This window comes from Mesoplodon mirus (assembly GCF_964341445.2).
Source record: "Mesoplodon mirus genome assembly, chromosome: 8".
Classification (NCBI taxonomy): Eukaryota; Metazoa; Chordata; class Mammalia; order Artiodactyla; family Ziphiidae; genus Mesoplodon; species Mesoplodon mirus.
In genome coordinates this window covers 668,042-692,660 of record NC_138984.1, presented here as the reverse complement: position 1 = coordinate 692,660, position 24,619 = coordinate 668,042, and the positions used below count along the sequence as shown (strand labels likewise).

The following is a 24,619-nucleotide window of genomic DNA, read 5'->3' as shown; positions in this document are numbered from 1 at the left end:
GAATTCTTATTATTTCTTTTATTCCACTTACTTTGCATTTACTCTGCTCTTCTTTACTAGTTTCCTAAGGTGGAAACTTAGATTATTGATTTTAGATTTTTCTTCTTTTCTAATATATGCATTCAGTGCTATAAATTTCCCTCTAGGTAGTGCTTTCACTGCATCCACAATTTTGGATAAGTTGTCCTTTAATTTTCATTTAGTTCAAATATTTTTAAATTTCTCTTGACATTCCTCTTTGGCCCATGTGTTATTTAGAAGTGTGTTGTGTAACCACTCTGTAATTGGGGATTTTCCAGTTATCTTTGCTGGTTACCATCTGTCACCTAGTTACCGTCTGTCACCTAGTTACCGTCTGTCGCCACACCAAGTTATTACAATATTATTGACTATATACTCCATGCTGATTTCTAGTGTGGTCTGAGAGAAAATATTATATGATTTCTATGCTTTTTAATTTCTTAAGGTGCGTTCTATGGCCCAGAATGTGGTCTGTCTTGGTGAATGTTCCTTGTGAGCTTGAGAAGAATGTGTTTTCGGCTGTTGTTGGGTGAGGTGGTATTTCGATTATATCTAGCTGTTAGATGGTGTTGTTGAGTTTGGTTATGTCCTTTTTGATTTTCTGCCTCCTGGATCTGTCCATTTCTGGTAGAGGACTATTGACGTCTCCAACTACAGTGGTGGACTTGTCCGTTTCTGCTTGTAGCTCTGTCAGCTGTTGCCTCATGTAGTTCAATGCTGTGTTGGGTGTATACACATTAAGGATTGTCTTGACTTCTTGGAGAACTGATCCCTTTACCATTATGAAATGACCTTCTTTGTCCTTGATAACTATCCTTGGTTTGACGTCGGCTCTGTTTGAAATTAATATAGCAACTCTTGCTTTCTTTTGATTAGTGTTAGCATGATATATTTTCCCCCATCCATTTACCTTTCATCTATATGCGTCTTTATATTTAAAGTGAGTTTCTTGTAGGCAACTTATAGGTGGGTCTTGTTTTTTGATCCACTCTGACAATCTCTGTCTTTCATTGGTGCATTTAGACTATTGATGTTCAAAGTGATTACTGATATGGTTGGATTAACATCTACAATACTTGCGACTGTTTTCTATTTGTTACCTTTGCTCCTTGTTCCTACTTTTGTTTTCCACTCTTTTCTGGCTTTTGGGTTTTTTTAGTTGAATTATGATTGACCTAGTTACCATCTGTCACCACACCAAGTTATTACAATATTATTGACTATATACCCCATGCTGTACATTTCATCCCTGTGATGCATTATTTTGCAACTGAAGTTTGTACCTCCTCTTAGTCTCCCTCACCTGTTTCACTCATTGTCCCACCCCTCCTCCCCTCTGGCAACCACCTATTTGTTCCCTATGAGTCTGTTTCTGATTTGTTATGTTTGTTCATTTGTTTGTTTTTTAGATTCCACATATAAGTGAAATCATACAGTATTTGTCTTTCTCTGACTTATTTCACTTAGCATAATACCCTCTAGGTCCATCCATGTTGTCACAAATGGCAAGATTTCATTCTTTTTATGGCTGAGTAATATTCCATTATATATATATATATATATATATGTATATATATATACATACATATATACACACACACACACACATACATATACATATATATCCCACTCCTTCTTTATCCATTCATCTATCAATGGACACTAAGTTTGCTTCCATATCTTGCCTATTGTAAATACTGCAGCTGTGAACATAGGGGTGTATATATCTTTTCAAATTAGTGTTTTTGTTTTCTTTGGAAAAATATCCAGAAGTGGAATTGCTGGTAATTCTATTTTTAATTTTTTGAGTAACCTCCATACTGTTCTCCATAGTAGCCGCACCAATTTACATTCCCACCAACAGTGCACAAGGGTTCCCTTTTCTCCACATCCTCACCAACATTTTTTATTTGTGTTTTTGACAATAGCCATTCTGATGCATGTGAGGTGATACCTCATTGTGGTTTTAATTTGAGTTTCTTTGATGATGTGAAGTTGAACATCTTTTCATGTGTCTGTTGGCCATCTGTATGTCTTCTTTGGAAAAAAATCTATTCAAGTTCTCTGCCCATTTTTCTTTTTTCTTTTTTCTTTTTTTTTTTTGCGGTATGCGGGCCTCTCACTGCTGTGGCCTCTCCCATTGTGGAGCACAGGCTCCGGACATGCAGGCTCAGCGGCCATGGCTCACGGGCCCAGCCGCTCCGCGGCATGTGGGATCTTCGTGGACCGGGGCACGAACCCACGTCCCCTGCATCGGCAGGCGGACTCTCAACCACTGCGCCAGGGAAGCCCTCTCTGCCCATTTTTAATCTTTTTTGTTTGTTTGAGTTTTTTTAATGTTGAGTTGTATGAGATCTTTGTATATTTAGGATACTAACCCCTTGTTGGATATATAATTTGCAAATATCTTCTCCCATTTAGTAAGCTGCCTTTTCATTCTGTTGATAGTTTCTTTTTGCTGTGCAAAAGCTTTTTAGTTTAAGTCCCATTTGTTTATTTTTTGCTTTTGTTTCCCTTGCCTGAGAAGACAGATCCAAAAAAAAATTTCTAAGACTGACGTCAAAAAGTGCACTGCCTATGTTTTCTTCCAGGAGTTTTATGGTTTCAGGTCTTTTTTTTTTTTGGCTGTGTTGGGTCTTCATTGCTGCACGTGGGCTTTCTCTAGTTGCAGCAAGCAGGGGCTACTCTTCGTTGCAGTGCGAGGGATTCTCATTGCGGTGGCTTCTCTTGTTGTGGAGCATGGGCTCTAGGAGCTTGGGCTTCAGTAGTTGTGGCATGCAGGCTCAGTAGTTGTGGCTTAGGAGCTCCAGAGTGCAGGCTCAGTAGTTGTGGCACATGGGCTTAGTTGCTCCGTGGCTTGTGGGATCTTCCCGGACCAGGGCTCGGACCCGTGTCCCCTGCATTGGCAGGCGGATTCTTCTTTTTTTTTTTTTTTTTGCGGTACGCGGGCCTCTCACTGTTGTTGCCTCTCCCGTTGCGGAGCACAGGCTCCGGACGCGCAGGCTCAGCGGCCATGGCTCACGGGCCCAGCTGCTCCACGGCATGTGGGATCTTCCCGGACCGGGGCACGAACCCATGTCCCCTGCATCGGCAGGCGGACTCTCAACAACTGCACCACCAGGGAAGCCCTGGCAGGCGGATTCTTAACCATTATGCCACCAGGGAAGTTCCTCAGGTCTTATATTTAAGTCTTTTTTATATAATTTTTATTGGAGTATAGTTGATTTACAATGTTGTGTTAGTTTCAGGTGTACAGCAAAGTGAATCAGCTATACATATACATATATCGACTCTTTTTAGATTCTTTTCCCATATAGGTCATTACAGAGTATTGAGTAGAGTTCCCTGTGCTGTGCAGTAGGTCCTTATTAGTTATCTATTTTATATATAGTAGCATGTATATATCAATCCCAATCTCCCAGTTTATCCCTCCCCCCCATTTAAGTCTGTAGTTCATTTTGAGTTTATTATTTTATATGGTGTGAGAAAGTAGTCCAGTTTGATTCTTTTGCATATATCTGTCCAGTTTTCCTAACACCATTTCTTGAAGAAGCTGTCTTTCCCCCATAGTATATTCTTGCCTCCTCTGTTGTATATTAACTGACCATATGTAAGCGAATTTATTTATGGTCTCTCCATTCTGTTCCATTGACCTATGTGTATGTTTTTGTGCCAGTGCCATACTATTTGATTACTATAGCTTTGTAGTATAATTTGAAATCAGGGAGTGTGATACCTCTAGCTTTGTTCTTCTTTCTCAAGATTGTTTTGGCTATTCACAGTCTTACGTGTTTCCATACAAATTTTAGAATTATGTGATCTAGTTCTGTGGAAAATGCCCTTGGTATTTTGATAGGGATTGCATTGAATCTGTAGATCCCCTTAGGTTGTTTAGTCATTTTAACAATATTAATCCTTCCAATCCATAAGCACAGTATATCTTTCCATTTGTGTCATCTTCAGTTTCTTTCATCAATGTCTTACAGTTTTATAATATATATATCATATATATATATATCATATATATATGTGTGTGTACACACATATGCATATATAATATGATTGAAAACATTGTTGGTATTATTATTTTGGACAAACTGTTATCTGTTAGATCAGTTAGGAATAAGAAAAATAAAAGTTTTATTTTACCTTTATTACTTTATTCCTTCTTTTATGCTCTTCCTTTCTTAATGAAGATCCAGATTTCTCATCTGTATCGTATCATTTTCCTTCTCTCTAAAGAACTTCTTTTAACATACCTTGAAAAGCATGTCTACTGGCAATAAATTTCCTCAATTTTTGTTTGTCTGAGAAAGCCCTTATTTCTCCTTCACTAAAGATTATCTTCACTGAGGATAATTTTGCAGGGTACAGAATTCTAGTTTGGTTGGTTTTTTCTCTCAACATTTTAAATATTTCATTCCACTCTCTTCTTGCTTGCACTGTTTCTGAGGAATAGTCAGGTATAATTCTTATCTTTGCTCCTCTATAGGTAAGGTGTTTTTTCCCTCTGGCTTCTTTCAAGATTTTTTCTTTATCTTTGATTTTTCCATGATTTGAAAATGATATGCCTAGGGGATTTGAGCACCTCTCCTTCTTGGTATTCTCTGAGCTTCCTAGATCTGTGGTTTGTGGTCTAATATTAATTTGAGGAAATTCTCAGTTATTACTGTTTCAAATATTTCTTCTCTTCCTTTCTCTCTTTCTTCTCCTTCTGGAATTCTCACTACATGTATGTTGCTCCTTTTATATTTGTCCAGCAGTCCTTGGATAATTTATTCTGTGTTTTTTTTTCTTTCAGTCTTTATTCTCTTTGCTTTTCAGTTTTGAAGGTTTCTGTTGAAATATCCTCAAGGTCAGAGATTCTTTCCTCAGCTGTAGCCAGTCTACTAATAAGCCCATCAGAGTCATTCTTTACTTCTTTTACAGTGCTTTTTATATCTAGCATTTCTTTTTGTTGTTTCATAGGGTTTCCATCTCTCTGATTACATTGCCCATCTGTTCTTGCATGCCGTCTTCTTTATCATTAGATCTTTTAGCATATTACTCAGAGTTGTTTTAAATTCCCAGTCTGATAATTCCAACCTCCTGTCATGTCTGGTTCTGATATTTGCTGTGTCTCTTCAAACTGTGTCTCCTACCTTTTATTCTGCCTTGTAATTTTTTCTTGGGTAAAAGGAACTGCTATAAATTTGCTTCTAAGTTCTGCTTTCACCATACCTTCACATGTTGTTGCTACATAACGCTTTTGTTATCTTTCGGTCCAAAGTTATTTATATTTCTTAATTTCCATATGCATAGGAATTTTCTACCTTTTGGGGGTTATGATTTTCAGTGTAATTGCACTGTGGCCAGAGAACAAACTCTATACTTTTTGCAGTCATTTGAAATTTGTTGACACTCACTATGTGGTCAGTATATGGTAAGTTTTAATGTTATATTTGTGTTATATATTAGGTCAATTATTATTTACATCGTTCAAATTTTCTATATTCTGACAGATTATTTTTGTCTGCCTCGTATATATTTTACTAGCAAAGATGTGTTGAAATGTCCCACCATGATTATGAATTGACCTATTTTTTTAAATTTTATTTTATTTATTTTTTTATACAGCAGGTTCTTATTAGTTATCCATTTTATACATATTAGTGTATATATGTCAGTCCCAATCTCCCAATTCATCACACGAATTGACCTATTTTCTTTGGTCAGTTTTTCATCTATATATGTTGAGGCTTTCTTATTAGGTATATAAAAATACAAAATTGTTATATCTTTCTTTATTATTATGAAATAACCCTATTTATCTCTAACAATACTTGCTACCTTATGGTCTAGTTTCCCTGAAAACAATATAACTGTACTGGGTTTCCTTTGCTTAGCATTGGAATGGTATTCTATATCGTATTTTCCTGTTTTCTTTATTGATTGCTTTATCGTCTATGTTGTAACTGGAACATCATATCCATGTCATGAATTCTTGATGTGCTTGTGTTTCAGTCCACTATCTTCTTGTACTATTTGTTCCACCTGCTTTATATTTCCCTTTTTTCTCCTTTCTTGCCGTCTTTTATGTCAAATATTTTAATCATCCCATTTTATCCCCCCATCAGTTAGGACTATCTACACTATTTCTATTCTTTCAGTGATTATCCTAGACAATACAATATGTGCTTTTAATTATCAATGTTCACTAATAAGTTTATTAATGCCATTGTCCTTCTCTTGGAAAATACAGTGACCTTGAATCACATTAACATGATTTATACTCTCCCAACTTACAGGCTATTATTGTCATGGATTTTAATTCTATATATTTTTAAGCACAATTCCACAAAGCATTATTTATGTGGTCAATGTTCATTTAGATTTATTCTCAAACCTTCTGCTTTAGTCTGCTTGGGTTGCTATAACAAAAATGCAATAGACCAGGTGGTTTAAACAACAACAACAAAAAAAGATGTTTACTTCTCACAGTTCTGAAGCCTGGGAAGTCCAAGACCAAGGGGTCAGCAGATCTAGAGTATGGTGAAGAACCACTCCCTGATTCATAGATGGCCATCTTCTCGCTGTGTTCTCACATGTCAGAAGAAGCAAGAGAGCTCCCTGCAGTCTCATTTTTAAGGTCACTAAACTCATTCATGAGGGCTCCACCCTCATGAGCTAATCACCTCCCAAAGGCTCCACTTCCAAATACCATCACATTGAGGAGTAGGTTTCAATGTATGAATTGAGGGGAGGGGGAACAAACATTCAGCCCATAACAACTTCTTTCTCCTTCCTTTTTTAAAAAATGTTTATTTATTTATTTTCTTATTAGTCATCCATTTTATACCCATCAGTGTATACATGTCAATCCCAATCTCCCACTTCATCACACCCCCACCCCCACCCCCCGCCGCTTACCCCCTTGGTGTCCATACGTTTGTTCTCTACATCTGTGTCTCAATTTCTGCCCTGCAAACTGGATCATCTGTACCATTTTCTAGGTTCCACATATACGTGTTAATATATGATATTTGTTTTTCTCTTTCTGACTTACTTCAGTCTGTATGACAGTCTCTAGATGCATACATGTCTCTACAAATGACCCAATTTCATTCCTTTTTATGGTTGAGTAATATTCCATTGTATATATGGACCACATCTTTATCCATTCGTCTGTCGATGGGCATTTAGGTTGCTTCCCTGACCTGGCAATTGTAAATAGTGCTGCAATGAACATTGGGGTGCATGTGTCTTTTTGAATTATGGTTTTCTCTGGGTATATGCCCATTAGTGGGATTGCTGGGTCATATGGTAGTTCTATTTTTAGTTTTTTAAGGAACCTCCATTCTGTTCTCCATAGTGGCTGTATCAATTTACATTCCCACCAACAGTGCAAGAGGGTTCCCTTTTCTCCACGCCCTCTCCAGCATTTGTTGTTTGTAGATTTTCTGATGATGCCCATTCTAACTGGTGTGAGGTGATACCTCATTGTAGTTTTCATTTGCATTTCTCTAATAATTAGTGATGTTGAGCAGCTTTTCATGTGCTTCTTGTGCTTTTTGGAGAAATGTCTATTTAGGTCTTCTGCCCATTTTTGGATTGGGGTGTTTGTTTTTTTAATATTGAGCTGCATGAGCTGTTTGTATATTTTGGAGATTAATCCTTTGGCCAATGATTTATTTGCAAATATTTTCTCCCATTCTGAGGGTTGTCTTTTCGTCTTGTTTATGGTTTCCTTTGCTGTGCAAAAGCTTTGAAGTTTCACTAGGTCCCATTTGTTTATTTTTGTTTTTATTTCCATTACTCTAGGAGGTAGATCAAAAAATATCTTGCTGTGATTTATGTCAAAGAGTGTTCTTCCCATGTTTTCCTCTCAGAGTTTTTTTTTTTTTTTTTTTTAATGTGGTACGCGGGCCTCTCACTGTTGTGGCCTCTCCCATTGCGGAGCACAGGCTCTGGACGCGCAGGCTCAGCGGCCATGGCTCACGGGCCCAGCCGCTCCGCGGCATGTGGGATCCCCCCGGACCAGGGCACGAACCTGTGTCCCCTGCATTGGCAGGCAGACTCTGAACCACTGTGCCACCAGGGAAGCCCTCCTCTAAGAGTTTTATAGTGCCCGGTCTTACATTTAGGTGTCTACTCCATTTTGAGTTTATTTTTGTGTATGGTGTTAGGGAGTGTTCTAATTTCATTCTTTTACATGTAGCTGTCCAGTTTTCCCAGCACCACTTATTGAAGAGACTGTCTTTTCTCCATTGTATATCCTTGCCTCCTTTGTCATAGATTAGTTAACCATAGGTGCGTGGGTTTATCTCTGGGCTTTCTATCCTGTTCCATTGATCTATATTTCTGTTTTTGTGCCAGTACCATATTGTCTTGATTACTGTAGCTTTGTAGTATAGTCTGAAGTCAGGGAGTCTGATTCCTTCAGGTCCGTTTTTTTCCCTCAAGACTGCTTTGGCTATTCGGGGTCTTTTGTGTCTCCACACAAATTTTGAGATTTTTTGTTCTAGTTCTATAAAAAATGCCATTGGTAATTTGATAGGGATTGCATTGAATCTGTAAATTGCTTTGGGTAGTATAGTCATTTTCACAGTATTGATTCTTCCAATCCAAGAACATGGTATATCTCTCCATCTGTTGGTATCATCTTTAATTTCTTTCATCAGTGTCTTACAGTTTTCTGCATACAGGTCTTTTGTCTCCCTAGGTAGGTTTATTCCTAGGTATTTTATTCTTTTTGTTGCAGTGGTAAATGGGAGCGTTTCCTTAATTTCTCTTTCACATTTTTGATCATTCGTGTATAAGAATGCAAGAGATTTCTGTGCATTAATTTTGTATCCTGCATCTTTACCAAATTCACTGATTAGCTCTAGTAGTTTTCTGGTGGCATTTTTAGGATTCTCTATGTATAGTATCATGTCATCTGCAAACAGTGACAGTTTTACTTCTTCACTTCCAATTTGTATTCCTTTTATTTCTTTTTCTTCTCTGATTGCCATGGCTAGGACTTCCAAAACTATGTTGAATAATAGTGGTGAGAGTGGACATCCTTGTCTTGTTCCTGATCTTAGAGGAAATGCTTTCAGTTTTTCACCATTGAGAATGATGTTTGCTGTGGGTTTGTCGTATATGGCCTTTATTATGTTGAAGTAGGTTCCCTCTATGCCCACTTTCTGGAGAGTTTTTATCATAAATGGGTGTTGAATTTTGTCAAAAGCTTTTTCTGCATCTATTGAGATGATCATATGGTTTTTCTTCTTCAATTTGTTAATATGGTGTATCACATTGATTGATTTGCGTATATTGAAGAATCCTTGCATCTCTGGGATAAATCCCACTTGATCATGGTGTATGATCCTTTTAATGTGTTGTTGGATTCTGTTTGCTAGTATTTTGTTGAGGATTTTTGCATCTATATTCATCAGTGATGTTGGTCTGTAATTTTCTTTTTATGTGGTATCTTTGTCTGGTTTTGGTATCAGGGTGATGGTGGCCTCATAACAACTTCTTTGTCCTTTTATCCTTTTTGCATCTCTGACTTTAAATTTCCTTTTACTTGAATTTCTTTTCGTGTGGGTCAGCTAGAAGAACACACCAGTCCCATTCCCATTAAAATTTCTTTTAGTAGGGGTCTGCTATTTATTTATTTATTTAGGTATGTATGTATGTATTATTTGTATGGATTATCTCTATTTGGCCTTCAGCAGTAATGGATATTCTATCTCAGTATAAAACTTTATGTTGGCATTTTATATATCTGTCAGCATATTGAATATATAATTCCACTGTTTTCTGGCTCCCATTGTTGCTTATGAGAAGTCAGCTGTCAGTTTACCTGTAATGCCCTTAATGGTAATTTATCTGTTTTCTCCTTTTAAGATTGTCTCCTTGTCATTGACTTTCTTCATTTCCAGCATTTGTTTTCTATAGCTTTGTTTTTGTTTTTTCCAGGTAGGGAATCACTGGGATTATTGAATATACAATCTGATGTCTTTCATCAGTTCTGGAAATTTCCCAGCTATTGCATTTGTATCTCTTTGCCTTCTGTTGCTCCATATCATACATTTGGCCATCTTACTGCTTCCCATATTCCTGATCTTTTCTTCATTTTCCACCTTTTTGTCTCTGTTCTAAATTGCAGATCGTTCCTTCTGACCTGTCTTCTAGTTCCAGTTCACTCACTCTTTTAGTTCCATCAAACCTGCTCTTAAATGTCTAATTTAAACAGAAATTCTCTTAATTTCTGTTATTTGGTTTTAGTGCTAGAATTTCTGCTTAGTTCTTTTAAATGGATTTAAAAAAATAATTTCCAATCCTGATGATTTTTTAATAAAATTTTGTATTGTGGAAAATATACATAATATAAAATTGACCATCTTAACCATGTTTACGTGTAAGTTCAGTGTCATTAAGGACATTCATGTTGTGTAGCCATCACCACCATCCATCTCCAGGACTCTTTTCATCTTGCAAAACTGAAAGTCTATATCCATTAAACACTACTTCCCCCATTCCCCTTCCCCTTGGCAACCACTGTTCTACTTTCTGTCTTTATGATTTTTGACTACTCCAGGTACCTCATATAAGTGAAATCACACAGCATGTGTCCCTTTGTGACTGGCTATTTCACTTTGCATAACGTCTTCAAGGTTCATCCATGTTGTAGCATGTGTCAGAATTTCCTTCCTTTTTAAATAATATTCCATTATATACATATATCACATTTTGCTTATTCATTCATGCCTTGATGGAACTTTGGTTGTTTCCACCTTTCAGCTGTTGTGAATAATGCTGCTATTAACATGGGTATACAAATATCTTTTCAAGACCCTGCTTTTAATTTTTTTGGTATTGTTGTGGATTAAATTGTGTCCCCTCAAAATTTATATGCTGAAGTTCTAACCCCAAATGTGATTGTATTTGGAGATAGGATCTTTAGGGAGGTAACTGAGGTTAAATGAGGTCATAGGGGTGGGGCCCTAATCCAATAAGAAGATGAAGAGACACCAGAAAGCTCTCTCCTTCCTCATGTGCACACAGAGGAAAGGCCCTGTGAGGACAGAGCAAGACGGCAGCCATCTACACACCAGGAAGAGAGGCCTCACTAGAAACCAACCCTAGTGGCTCCTTGATATTGGACTTCTAGCCTCCAGAACTGTGGGTAAATACATTTCTGTTGTTTAAGCCACTTAGTCTGTGGCATTTTGTTATGGCAGCTCTATCAGACTAGTACAGATATATACCCAGAAGTAGAATTACTGGATCATGTGGTAATTCTATTTGTAGTTTTTTTGAGAAACTGCCTGCCTACTGTTTTCCACAGTGGCTGCACCATTTTACATTCCCACCAACAGTGCCCATGGGTTCCAGTTTTTCTACATCCTCACCAATGCTTGTAATTTTCTGGCTTTTTAAAAAAATAGTAGCCATCCTAATGGGTGTAACATGGTGGCTCACTGTGGCTTTGATTTGCATTTCTAATGATTAGTGGCATTGAGTATATTTTCATGGGCTTGGTCATTTGTATGTCTTCTTTGGAAAAATGTTTATTCGAGTCCTTTTCCCATTTTTTTAATCAGATTGTTTGGCTTTTTGTTGTTGTTGAGTTGTAGGAGTTTACTATATTCTGGCTACTAATCCTTTATTAAATATATGATTTTCAAATATTTTCTCCCATGTGTGGATGACCTTTTTACTCTGCTGAAGGTGTCTTTTTGATGCACAAAAGGTTTTCATTTGGATGAACTCCAGCTTGTCTATATTTTCTTTTGTTGCCTGTGCCTTTGGTGTCATTGCCAAAGCCAGTGTTGTGAAGCTTTTGCCCTATGTTTTCCTATGAGTTTTATGTTTTTAGCTCTTATATTTAGGCCCTTGATCCATTTCAGTTAATTTTTGTAAATCGTGTTAGGTAAGGGTCTGACTTTATTCTTTCACATGTGGATATCCAGTTTTCCCAACACCATTTGTTGAAAAGACTGTCCTTTCTCCATTGAATGGTCTTAGCACCCTTGTTAAAAATCATCTGACCATATATGCAAGGGTTTCTTTCTGGGCTCTCTCTTCTATTCCATTGATCTACCTGTCTGTCTTTGTGCCAGTGCCACACTGTTTTGATTACTGCAGCTTTGTGATAAGATTTGAAATCAGAAAGTATAAGTCCTCCAATTTTGTTTTTCTTTTTCAAGATTATTTTGGCCATTCTCTTGATGAAATTTTAAAGCTTGCATTTTATTTCTTTGAACATAGTAAACTTAGTTATTTTATAGTCTGTGTCTGATAATTCCAATATCTGATGTTTCTCTTATTTCTGCTTATTCCTGTTAGCAGTGTCTCGCTTCCTTGTGTGCCTGGTTATCTTTGACTGTGTCCTGGAATTTGTATTTGAACAAATGTTTACAGGAATAACTTGAGGCCTAAGATGGTACATCTTGCTCCAGGGAGGGTTTTTCTTTACTCCCGCCTGGAACCTAAGGGTGCTCCCTGTCAGGAACCACCTTAATCTAAGTTCCAGGCTCAAAGTGCCTGGATGGCCCAGGTGAAGGGAAGGTGGAGTGTACATCTGCATAAGGACCACTTACTTTGGTTCACCCTGATTATGAGGGGGGCCTTAGAGGTCCCAGCTTAATGTGGGGGTTATCAGGTTCCTCGCCTTGAGCTAGCCCCGAGTTTTGGCATTTATCTGTTTACCTCCATGAGGCTACAAAAATTACAGGTCTGTCGTACAGCTGTTGCTTCTACATCTGCAGATGCACTCACTCAGGGGGAAAGGAGCTTTGAGTACTGGGCTCACCTCCAGTCTCTTCTTGTCCAAGATTTGGAATTGAAATATGCTCCCTTGTTCACTCTTTGGTGCCTTTAAGAAGAGAGGTGTATTGGGCTTCCCTGGTGGCGCAGTGGTTAAGAATCCACCTGCCAATGCATGGGACACGGGTTCGAGCCCTGGTCCAGGAAGATCCCACATGCCGCGGAGCAACTAAGCCCTTGTGCCACAACTACTGAGCCTGCGCTCTAGAGCCTATGAGCCACAACTACTGAAGCCCATGTGTCACAACTACTGAAGCCCGCATGTCTAGAGCCCGTGCTCCGCAACAAGAGAAGCAACTGCAATGAGAAGCCCGCACACCGCAACAAAGAGTAGCCCCCGCTCTCAGCAACTAGAGAAAACCCGCACGCAGCAGCGAAGACCCAATGCAGCCAAATGAATAAATAAATAATCTTATGAAAAAAGAAGAAGAGAGGTGTATTTATCTGCCTTTTTGGTTGGTGTAGATTACAGAGCCTGCCCTCACCCGAAGGGTCATTTCTAAAAGCACGGTCTGACCACAGTCTTCCCAGGATAAATCGTGATGGTCTAGAGCCGACTCTGTGATCATTAGTCCACTCAACCCTGCCCAGCACCCCGTGAGGCCAGAATGAGTGTCTGCCCCATCCTACAGGTGAAAAGCCAGAGCACAGAGAGGCAAAGCCTAACTTGCCTGGTGGCTGCATAGCTAGAGAGTCGCAGGATCAATGCTAGAACCAGTTGTGTCTGACCACAAAGATGCCGCTCCACCTCCTGTGCTCAGGGGCCTTCTGGGGCTCCACTACCTGGAGTCCTGAGCACAGGTGCCTCACCTGGCCATCGAGGCCCTCCCAGCCTCCCCTGTCCACAGTGGTCCCAGCCCATCCCCACCCTTGCTCGGCAAGCATGCCTCCTGCTCACCCTTCCAGACCTGGCTCAGAGGCTGGGACTGCCCTGCCCTCCTGCGGCCCCTGATGGGAGTCGGATCAAGGAGCTGGGGCCACTGGGCAGGTCTGAGCCCCCTACCACCCAAAGCCAGGGCCCACACTGGGGGATCCCCACCCTACGCTGGCAGCCCTGGGCCAGGCACTCTGCAGGGCACCATGTATAGCAAACAGGTCAGAGCCTGTGCCCTGAGCCACGGCCTGTCCGGGAGGGGTTGGAGCAGGCCCAGGGATCCCAAATCAGGGACCAGGAACTGCCAGGCCATCCTGAAAATACCCTGCCCAAGGCTGGCTCAGCCTCAGAGGGTGCCCAGGGGGTGATGCTGGGGAGGCCCCCAGCTGGCCCCTCTCTGGCTTTCTGCCCCGACAGGTGAACAACAACGGGATCATCTCCTTCCTGAAGGAGGTTTCTCAGTTCACCCCAGTGGCCTTTCCCATCGCCAAGGACCGCTGCGTGGTGGCGGCCTTCTGGGCGGACGTGGACAACCGGCGTGCAGGCGACGTGTACTACCGGGAGGCCACCGACGCAGCCACGCTGCGCAGGGCCACAGAGGATGTCAGGCGCTACTTCCCCGAGCTCCCAGGCTTCTCCGCCACCTGGGTGTTCATAGCCACCTGGTACCGCGTGACCTTCTTCGGAGGCAGCTCCTCTTCCCCCGTGAGTGTTCTGGGGAAGGGAGGACATCCACCTGGGGCCCAGGGTCTCCCTCCAGGGCCCCCTGCCTTGCTGAGTGGGCCAGACATAATCCCTGGGCTTCATGCCCAGGGGGGACAGCTGGACTCAGGGGCGAAGCCACCTGCCCAAGGTCACAGGGCCAGGCTGGAGGGGGGATGGAGCCTGGGCCTCCTGGAAACCACCCGCGTCCAGGGAAACGCCAGGTGCCCCAACACAGTCCTTCAGTCACTCGGGGGACGCAGATGGTCTGTGTTAGAAGGTTTCCATTCGGAACGGTTCAGTACTCAAAGGGTTAAATGGGAAGTTTATTCCGTTTAATACATTATTCCTTGATGACGCCAAACGGCCACAGCGCTAAGTCCAGAATAACTGACCACTTTACCCAGCGTGGTCAGTGTGGTGGGCGGATCCCCAGTGAGGGCGGCATAGCCCCTCCGGCAACAGATGCGTGACCGGCACCTCCCGCGGCCAGGCCCGTGATGGGTGCTGGGTCACAACTGCATGGGACAGAGGGCGGCTCTCTAGAGAAAAGCACTGGGGAGCGGGCGGCCTTTCAGGACGGTACGCCCACACATTTAATACACGTTCCTTTAGGGACACGTCTGGGGCAGGCAGTGTTCTGGGCTCTGGGGAGGCGGCCCCAGGCAGAGAGCACAGGACATGACTCTCCCGTGGGACACACTCTAGCAGGGGGGACACCAGCGACCACATAACAGGGACGCCACGCCAGCAGGACGTGGGCTCTCCCTGATGCTGTGCAAGCCTGGGGGCCCGGCTCGGCCACATGGGGGAATTTTGGAGCTGGCGGGACTGGAGCGCTCAGCACAGCAGTTAGGGTGGGTGTGACCACGCTGGGCTGAGGAGGAGAGAGAAGCCTCGAGGGCGGTGCCCGGTCTCCCATCGCAGGCACGGGGTGGGAGAGGTGGGGACAGGTGGCAGACGGGCTCGGTCCTAGATGTGCTGAGCAGAGCCCAGAGTCCCCAGCCGCGGCGGCTCAGGTGGGGACGGGGCGGGGAGGGACGTGCAGGTGGTGATGCTTACGAACCCTCCAGCCTCCAAGAGGCAAAAGAGAAGCAAGCTGGTTGTCAGGTACCTCGCGAGAGTAACCGTCACTGCTGGGGGTTTTAACAGGAGTATGACAGCAAATCAGGAAAGATGGGCTTTTTCTGTAAACATTACTACAAAGAAATTTCACGACTGAACTTCTGTTCACACATAGCCCACTAACATTTTGTATGTTTTGTTTGTTTTTTCTTATCGCCAATTTGTAAGAAAAATGTCTTTTTAACAAAAAGTAGAGAAAAAGAATCTACAGCCCCACCAGCAGGAGATAACTCCCGTTCAACATGTCCTATTGTGAATCAACCCACACGTTAAAAAATAAATAGAACCACCTGGAACGTGCTGTTTTGTGAGTGTTTCTTTCACTCAGCAGTATTGTGGGCACCTTCCTCATTCTTATATGTTCTTCTACATCATTTTTTTTTTTTTTTTTTTTTTTTTTTTTGCGGTATGCGGGCCTCTCACTGTTGTGGCCTCTCCCATTGCGGAGCACAGGCTCAGCGGCCATGGCTCACGGGCCCAGCCGCCTCGCGGCATGCGGGATCTTCCGGGACCGGTGCACGAATCCGTATCCCCTGCATTGGCAAGCGGACTCTCAACCACTGCGCCACCAGGGAAGCCCCACATCATTTTTTATGTTATAATTTCACCTCTGCAGAGTCATTTTACCTATTACCTCTCCACCTGGGAAGAAGGAGGCGCCCAGGGCCCCTCCTGAGCAGAGAGAGGAAACCTTAACGTTCTCTTTTCAAACCCGGAGATGTCAGTTCCAAAATGATTATCTTGTGAGACAGGGAACCGGGATTCTGAGTTTGGGGTGGAAACCAGTCTGGGAGCTGGGAGATGGGGAAGCCCTCCCCTGGGGGCACCTGCAGGGGCAGGTCGATCAACAGAAAGTGATGGTTAAGCTTCGGGCATGTCCTCGTCCTCCTCAAAAGTCTGGGCCTCACAGCTCGCAAAGCCCCTCCACTGGCCTTGCTGACCAACCATGGTCCTGCCCTCCTCAGACCTTCCCACTGCTCGGGCCTTCCAGCCCTCACGCCCTCCTTGTCCTCTGAGTCCTGGCACCTGAGCTTGCCTTCCTGCAGGAGCGCGCTTGGTTTCCCTGCTGTCGTCTTTCAGCGTGGGACTCCCCCATGTGCGATGCCTGCGTGCCAGCCTGGCGTGGCGGCACTTGCACTCCGGTGGGCGTGCCGCCTCCATCACGGGGTGCCCCGAGGGGCGCTGCATGGCCCCCAGTGGTTTGTGAAATCATCCTGGCATGAGTTGCTAGAAGGGAGATTGCTGCCTGCGGAAGTCTGATGTCCCCTCAAAACTGTGCCCACTCATAGTTGCCTAAGCCACATTCAGAAGTGCCTGTAGCCCTGCACCCCAGCCAAACGCACTATTATTTTCCTGCCTGCCAACTCTACAGGCAAGAAAGGAATGCCCCTGGTTTTTTCAGCTTTACACATCTTTGATTTCTAGTAATGGGGAATCATTGGCTAGTTGTATTCTATCGTGATGTTTCTGTTCACACCCTTTGCCAATTTTTCTGTAATCTTTTTGTTCCTTTTCTTATTGATCCGTGGAAGTTCTACTTGAATTAAAGACATCACCAGTTTTTCTGCTGTGTATGTTATAAACACACTTTTCACTTCACTCTTTGCCATTCAGCTTGATCTCATGACACGTTTTTATATCCAGAAGTTCTTGTAGTCAAACGTATAAATCTCCTTTTTGGTTTCTGCAGTTTCAACAAATGTCAGGCTTAAAAGTCCTTCCCTAGACGTTCTACATATGCGCCTACATTTTCCTCTAGGCCAATGACAGCCTCATTTACAACCTTACTCGATTCGGGATTTATTTTCATAAGAGATATAAAGCTCCAATTTCATTGTTTTTCAGAGTTTCCTATTTGTCCCACGATGATTTCTTAAACAATCTCACCCTTTGCCCATTCTGAAATAGCACCTCTTATGTATACACTGCCCACTAATATTTTCATGGAGGATTCCATGAAAACCAAAAAACTTAACGATTAAAAACTGCCTTTCCTTCTTTTCCCTTTTTATCTTTCCCCTTTCCCCTTTTACTTTATTGTTCATCTCACATGAGATGAGTTTGTGGATTTGGCTAGGTAGTCACGAACCCTCTGTGCCCCCAGACCCACAGAGGAAACTGTCTGCTCCTGGCGTCTGTGGCCTCCACAGCCCCTCAGTGGGCTTCACTCGCTCACCAGGCATCAGATAATACTGGGGGGGCAGGCACTGGGGACACAGCGGAGGATGGAGGCCGAGGTCATCGGGGCCTCCCTGTGGCTGACCATCTCGCTGGGGAAATAGAGGAGGGACCAGTGGGCGACAGCAGTGTGGGCAGGGCGGGGTCTTTGGGTGGAGACGGGGGCGCAGGCCCCGCTCAGGCCCCTCCTTGGCAGGTCAACACGTTCCAGACTGTGCTCATCACCGACGGCAAGCTCTCCTTCACCATCTTCAACTACGAGTCCATCACGTGGACCACGGGCACGCACGCCAGCAGCGGGGGCGACGCCGCTGGTCTGGGCGGCATCGCGGCCCAGGTAGGGGCCCCTGCTCCCCACGGCTGGGACTGTCACGAGCTGATAAGGCAGGTGGATGCCCCCCCCACCCCCGCCCAGTGCTGTGCAGAGGCCTCTCCCAGCCCAGAACCACAGAAACAGTCTCGGGCCAAAGCACCTTTGTCCTGACCCACACGGCCAGCCCTACAGGGCCAGCTGCAGCTGGGACAGAGTTCTGTGTGCGCTGTGGCCTGGGGTGGCCTGGCCCGTGGCCTGAGGGACAGTGGCCAGCAGAAAATCCCAGGTGCGGAGGGCGGTCAAGTGCGAGCCCCCACGGCCTGGGAGTGCCCCTCCCCCCGCTCCAGGCTCTCTACTTTCTCCTGAGGTCACACTGGCCCTGGGTCCTAGGGGAGGCCCAGGAGAGGGCGGGAAGGGGTGGGGGGAGGGCTGCCAGGGCCCAACCTGGTCAGCGGCGGGAGGAACTGCTGGTTAGGGCGGGGCGGGGCTGGGAGGCGGGGACAGCACGCGGGACGGCGAGGATGCTCCTGAGTCTTCAGCGCTGCGCAGCTCACGAGGCTGCCCCGCGGGAGGTGGGTCTCAGGGACGTTAGGGAGACCTGCGGACCCAGCCCGCACCTACCCCCACTCTCTCCCACCCGCCCCCAGGCCGGCTTCAATGCGGGCGATGGGCGGCGCTACTTCAGCATCCCCGGCTCACGCACAGCGGCCATGGCGGAGGTGGCGAGCACCACCAACGTGGGCGTGCCCGGGCGCTGGGCGTTCCGAATCGATGATGCCCAGGTGCGCGTGGGGGGCTGCGGCCATACAAGTAAGAGGACAGAGAGAGTGGCTGGGGTGGCGGAGGGGCATGGATTAGGGAGGCGGGATGGCGGGGGGGGGAGGGAGGGGGAGGCCCGGGCTTCTTGGGGGCGCCCGGCCCCGCCCACCTCGGCTCCTCTCCCCTGGGCTCACCCCTGAGCCTCAGTCTGCCCCTGGGAGGCCTTCCTGCCTCTGCTGAGGAGAAGGGGTTTGCTGGAGAGCACGGTTTGAAGTGCGAAGGGGTGTAAAGGGGGGGAGCTGGGGTCACATTCCCACCCAGGGAATCCTGGGCATTCCTGCATGGCCTCCCGCGTCCTCAGGACCACCTGGGAGGCAGGCCCTCTTTCCACCCATTTTGCTGCCTTGCTTCTTGGTGGGACTTCGTGCTTGTGTGACAACCTGGACATCTACCTGACAGGAGGGAGCTCCCTGACGCCCGGGGTCCTTCAGGCACAGAACACAGAGTAGACGGGAGCAGGGTCCACCCCGGGGGCAAGCACGAGGCCTGTGGAAGCAGCGGGACTGGCCACAGAGGATGTGCTCCCGGCTCTCCTGCTGTGTGGCTCTGGGTCACAGACCCTCCTGAAACCCCTGCTTACAAACGGAGTGGGGAGGGTGTCAAGTGACGGGTTCAGCCGCGCCACTCCCCCGGCCAAGCCTGGAGCCAGTGAGGCCAGTGCTGGGACCTCCCCCAGAGATCGCCTCCCACCCCCATGGGGACCAAGGCCACCAAAAGGGGCTGATTCTCCTGAACACTGTCCCAGGGATGAACCCAGCGCAAGGCAGCCCACCCAGACCTGCCAGGGGAGCAGGCGCGCACCCCGGGGGGGGGGCAGGGAGGGCAGGTGTGTACCGCGCCGAGGACTGGATATGGGCCCTGGTGAGAGAGGCCCGGGGAGCCTGAGCCCACCCACTCACCAGTGTGAACGAGGGGGCGGCCCACAGGGCCAGGAGCCCGGGGGCTACTGATTTCGCCCCCCTCCCCCAGAGTGGCAACACCCGCCCGGGCTCGGAGCCGCAATGGTTCAGGTCACGGGGACACTACTCAGTCACCACACCTTTGTGTGGGCAGCAGAGAGGTTTGGCGCTTGCCAGCGGCCAGGGGCTTGGGTTGTGGTTGAGGGGTAGAGTATGGGTGCAGGTGGGGACTGGTGTGAGCGGGTGTGCGTGCAGGTGTGGGTAGGTCCATGCTCCCCGCAGAGGCTGCCGGCTGTGAGCCTGAGGACTGGGGTCCTCAGAGGAGGGTCCAGTCAGTCCCTCGGGGATGCCGTTCCCATGTGGTGGTACTTCTCTCCCGCCCCAGGCTTCTGCAGGGAGCAGACGGAGGAGGCCCTGCTGGGCCCTCAAAGGTCTCGCACACGGAGGCCCTGAGGGGCACGGGCCCGTGGGGTTGCAGGGGGACCAGCCCCCTCGTGTCCCCGCCCCACGCTGCAAGCCCAGGAGATGGAGCCCGTGCGCGTGCGCGTCAGTCTGGAGTCACCAGGGAGGGAGGGTGGGTTCACACCTGAGAGGCAAGCGCCCATACCTGTCAGTCTACCTTCTGAGAAGGGCTGGTCCTGACACGGGCTCAGGCAGTCAGCCGCCACCCGCTGCAGGGCAGCCGGACTACGCGGCCTGAGTGCCGGTGTGGCTCGGTGAGTGGACCAGTGGGGGCAGGGACGGTCCTCAAAGGCACCCACAGCCTTGGTGGTGCTCGGGGCCCGAGAGCCCTTCCGGGAGTGCCCCTCTCTCCCTCCCTCCCTGGACACCAGCCAGCTCTTCCCGGGGCCCTCCTAGTAACAGGAGGCCTGAAACCCTGGGACGCTCCGGCACCTGCCCACGTGTGCTCATTCACGGTGGGTTTCGGTGGCCTTGCCTCTGCGGAGGGTGGGCCCCATGAGCTGAGCCCTGCGGGCGGCCTGTCCTCGAGGTAACAGAGACCCAGCAGCAGCGGACCTCGCAGCGCCTCCCCCGAGAGGGGCCCCCGGGGCCAGGCTGACGGCCCTGCCCTCCCTGTGTCCGCAGCCTCCGTGTGCCTGACTCTGCGCCCCTGCCTCAACGGCGGCAAGTGCATCGACGACTGCGTCACGGGCAACCCCTCCTACACCTGCTCCTGCCTCTCGGGCTTCACCGGGAGGAGGTGCCACCTGGGTGAGTTTCTGCTGGGACCGCCCACCTGGAGGAACCCGGCAGCACAGCCAACGGCCCCAAGAGCCTGAGGCCTCGGGCCTCTGTCCCCGTGGTGTGGGTGGCATCCGGGAGGCGCCGCTGGGGGAGCCAGACACAGAGGCTCCGAGACGGTGAGCACGTGGGCGGGCTCTGCAGCCGCGCCGCCCCGGGCCACAGCAGGTCCTCCCCAGCGGCGCCTCCACTGAGTCCTCCCCGTTTTCCAGATGTGAACGAGTGTGCTTCCCACCCGTGTCAGAACGGCGGGACCTGCACGCACGGCGTCAACAGCTTCATCTGCCAGTGCCCGGCCGGCTTCGGGGGACCCACCTGTGAGACAGGTGAGAGGAACCAGGGGCTGCAGGGCCGTGGGGAAGGTCCTGCCCGACCAGGGAGTGGTGGCTAGCCTGGTGGGGGCATCAGGTCAGCGTGCCGCAGGGGGCCTGGCCCCAGAGAGGCCCGGGGGCAGGGGGTGCAGGAGCCCAGACTCCAGAGGAGAGGCCCCGCCCTGTGGGCGTGACAGGAGCACTGACCACAGCACACAGCCAAGGGTGAGGCCTTGGGACAGGGCAGGGCCTGGTTCCGGACCCATTTCACCATAGGCCTGCACCCCTGAAACCCTGAACCCCAGCTGCTCCTGGCAGGAGTGCAGGCTGTTGCTCTCCATCCCGGGGGTCGCACGGCCTAGATGTGGGTTGGGGTCTTTCTCAAGACCCCCTTGTTGCTTCCAAACTGCAGCCACACGCCCGCCTGCCACCCCACTTCTGAGCGCGGCTCTTTGGAAGCAGCGCTTTCTGATCAGACCTCTACTCCCTGCCGTTCATGCAGCACCTCTTTGGGGCCCCCTCACCCTGGGCCCTTCACCCACCTGGTAAAGGAAGGTGGACGCCCCACTCCCACCCCTGTGTCACTGTGGGAAGCCGCTAGGGGAGCCCAACAAACGGAGCCCCTTAAAATCAAAGCACGATGACGCCTGATCCCCATCCGGCTCAGCCAGACACACTGTCCCCTACATACGCTTACTGATGTGTAACTGTTATTTAGAAAAACATATAACACATAGTTAAATCGAGTGTGTACAAGTAGCAACCGCACCAATGTCTCAATCTAGAAAAACCATTTCTAATGGAGACTTATGGCCACAGGGAATGTTTTAAAGCCCTTAACTCTGGTGTGTGTACACATGTCCGGGCCGGGTGGGACCCTGGAAGGGCTTGGGGCCAGAGCCAGGAGCCGTGAGCCTTGGCCTCCTCATGGCCACCATGGCAACACCCATGGGTACCAGCCCCCAGTCCCCCACGAGGCTCTCTGGTCTCAGGACCCACCTTGGCCCCCAGAACCCATGACAGCAGGGATGTGGGTACCGCTCGGCCCGAGTCTCCCCTCCCCCACCCGTGCCCATCCCTGCTCTCTGGTGGAGTCAGGGTCCCAGAGACGGGGGTCACCGTGTGCCGTCAGCCACCAAAGCACCTCCACACCTCCCAGGGTTCAGGCCTGCTTCCTCCCACTGCCCCCCACCCTGACTCCAGGGTGGGTCACCCGCTTTGGGGATCCCGTCTGGTTCCTGTATTGAGTCCTTTTTGGAATGAGCTGTCAGCAGGACAGGCGACATAGCTGGGGGAAGGCAGTGTTCCCCCCACCTGCTGCCAGCAGCCACCATGTGAGGCCAGCATCCTGGGTGAGGGGCAGGCCAGAGCACCGACAAAGGCGGGCTCCCGCCTGCTCACTCCCACCTGACTGGGGGCCGAGGGCCTTTGCAGGACTGTCCTTGCAGCAAGAAGTGTCGCCTCGCCCACCTTGGACCCTCAGCCCCGGACCACTCAGGCCCCTCCTGCGCCCCCTCAGGGCTCCGTCACAGGCTGTGCCCCCCGCTCAGCTGGGAGGAATCTCTCAGCCCCAGAGCCCTGTCCTGTGATGACAGCTCTGTCACAGTCATCTTAGCAGGGGCACTGCCCAGGAGGGCGGGAGCTGGGTCCCATTCACCTCCACGTCCCCCGCCAGGCACAGGCACACCCTCCCTCCTCCCCAGGTCTGCTGAAATAAACCCCATTCAGACAAGCTTTCAGTGCCGGTGGGTTGGGACTGCCCTGGTCCCCCAGGGCCCGATGCCCTCCAGAGACGGCCAGATCCACCCGTGCTGCAGCCCGAGATGTCAGCAGTGGGGCTCAGCAGGAGCCCCTGGGCCCACCACAGCTGGGGATCCAATGGCCTTCCACCACTTTGTGCCTGCAGCACAGTCTCCATGCGATGCCAAAGAGTGTGAGAACGGCGGCTGGTGCCAGGCGGACGGCGGCTCCGCGGTGTGTGTGTGTGCAGCCGGCTACACGGGTGCAGCCTGCGAGACGGGTGAGTGTGCCCTCGGGTGGGAGCAGGGGTGCAGGGTGCCAGGTGCTCAAAGGCTGGCACAGAGCCGAGCACCCACCTCTGCCGCCCCCAGATGTGGACGAGTGCGGCTCTGACCCCTGCCTGAACGGAGGGTCGTGTGTCGACCTGGTGGGGAATTTCACCTGCCTTTGTTCAGAGCCCTTCGAGGGACCTCGCTGCGAGACAGGTAACGGCCACGTGCCCGAAGCCCCCACCAGTGACAGCAGTCAGCTGCCCCCTTTCCCTCTGGGGGGTGGGGAGGTCTGGTCTGAGCTCTGCTGTCCACATGCTGGGTAAGGCTGAGCGAACCTGTTCCCCTCTCTGGGCCTGCTCTCCATCTGGAAAATGCAGGTATGGGTGAGCACAGTCCCAGGGCCCCTCCCCCGACTCAGGAGATTCCTGGCTGTTTACTGTTCCTCCTTCCTACCCCAGACCCCTCACCTTGCTAGGGAAACAAGCCGTGGGCGTCGGAAAGAAAGCTCAAGTGATGGAGCCTGCTAGCTTCTGTTCTATTGCATACTGTTTGAAATGCTGGTTAGGACTCGGTAGGTCAGTTAACAGACCCACAGAGTAAATTCAGGGCTTTAGCACCTGACATCGCCTTACCTCCCACGGCTCTGGTCCCCCAGCTGACAACAGCTGTGCCTGTATCTCCCCGGTGGGGGGGGCGCTCAAGACAAACTCATCGGATTTGCTTCGAGTCTCAAAACCTAAGAAGGAAATTAGGTTCTACCCATGAGTGAGACGCGGATGGATGCTGTGCCCTCCGTTGGTCTTTGGTTGGATGGCCACACGCAGGGCGGGCTGTGTCCTGAGGCGATGGTGAAGCTTCACGGTGCAGAGAGCAAGAGGGTGGCAACCTTACCTGTTGACTGAAATCATCGTGATGTGTCACATGATTGCCTAGATTGTTATTTAAGTATCAGTGTATTTCACTAAACTCATGTCAGAAAACAGATAAGTGATTTCAAAAGATTTTGCAAAGAAACCATGTTCTGTACGAAGAATAATGCAAATGAAAGCAAACAATAAGAAACAACCGACTTGTCTACCCCAGCACAAGCTCATTAGCCACATCACACATACAGCAGGAAGCTGGCCAAAAGTTGGAGATTATAAAAAAGAGTATCTAGCCTTCTGCTTACGGCCAACAAGGATTAACTGCCCTGGGAACTTCCCTCTCACTGTCAACAATGAGAAAACCAGGCAAAATATATGAAACAACTGTTTTCAGCCATTGGACAACAGAAAGTAGAGAGCTGTCATCCCTGAGAGGAGGGAATGAAATGGGGTGAGCCC

General features: G+C 48.4%; 1 protein-coding gene across 1 annotated transcript in view; it reads left to right on the top strand.

Moving 5' to 3' along the window:
• Positions 1–24,619, top strand: part of SNED1 (sushi, nidogen and EGF like domains 1) — a 90,998-nt gene that overhangs the window by 19,148 nt on the left and 47,231 nt on the right. The window contains exons 2-8 of the mRNA XM_082631495.1: positions 14,111–14,398; positions 17,895–18,035; positions 18,659–18,821; positions 20,816–20,941; positions 21,184–21,297; positions 23,189–23,302; positions 23,394–23,507. Of these exons, the coding sequence (XP_082487621.1) occupies positions 14,111–14,398; positions 17,895–18,035; positions 18,659–18,821; positions 20,816–20,941; positions 21,184–21,297; positions 23,189–23,302; positions 23,394–23,507 (1,060 nt within the window). The remainder of the gene's footprint in view (positions 1–14,110; positions 14,399–17,894; positions 18,036–18,658; positions 18,822–20,815; positions 20,942–21,183; positions 21,298–23,188; positions 23,303–23,393; positions 23,508–24,619) is intronic.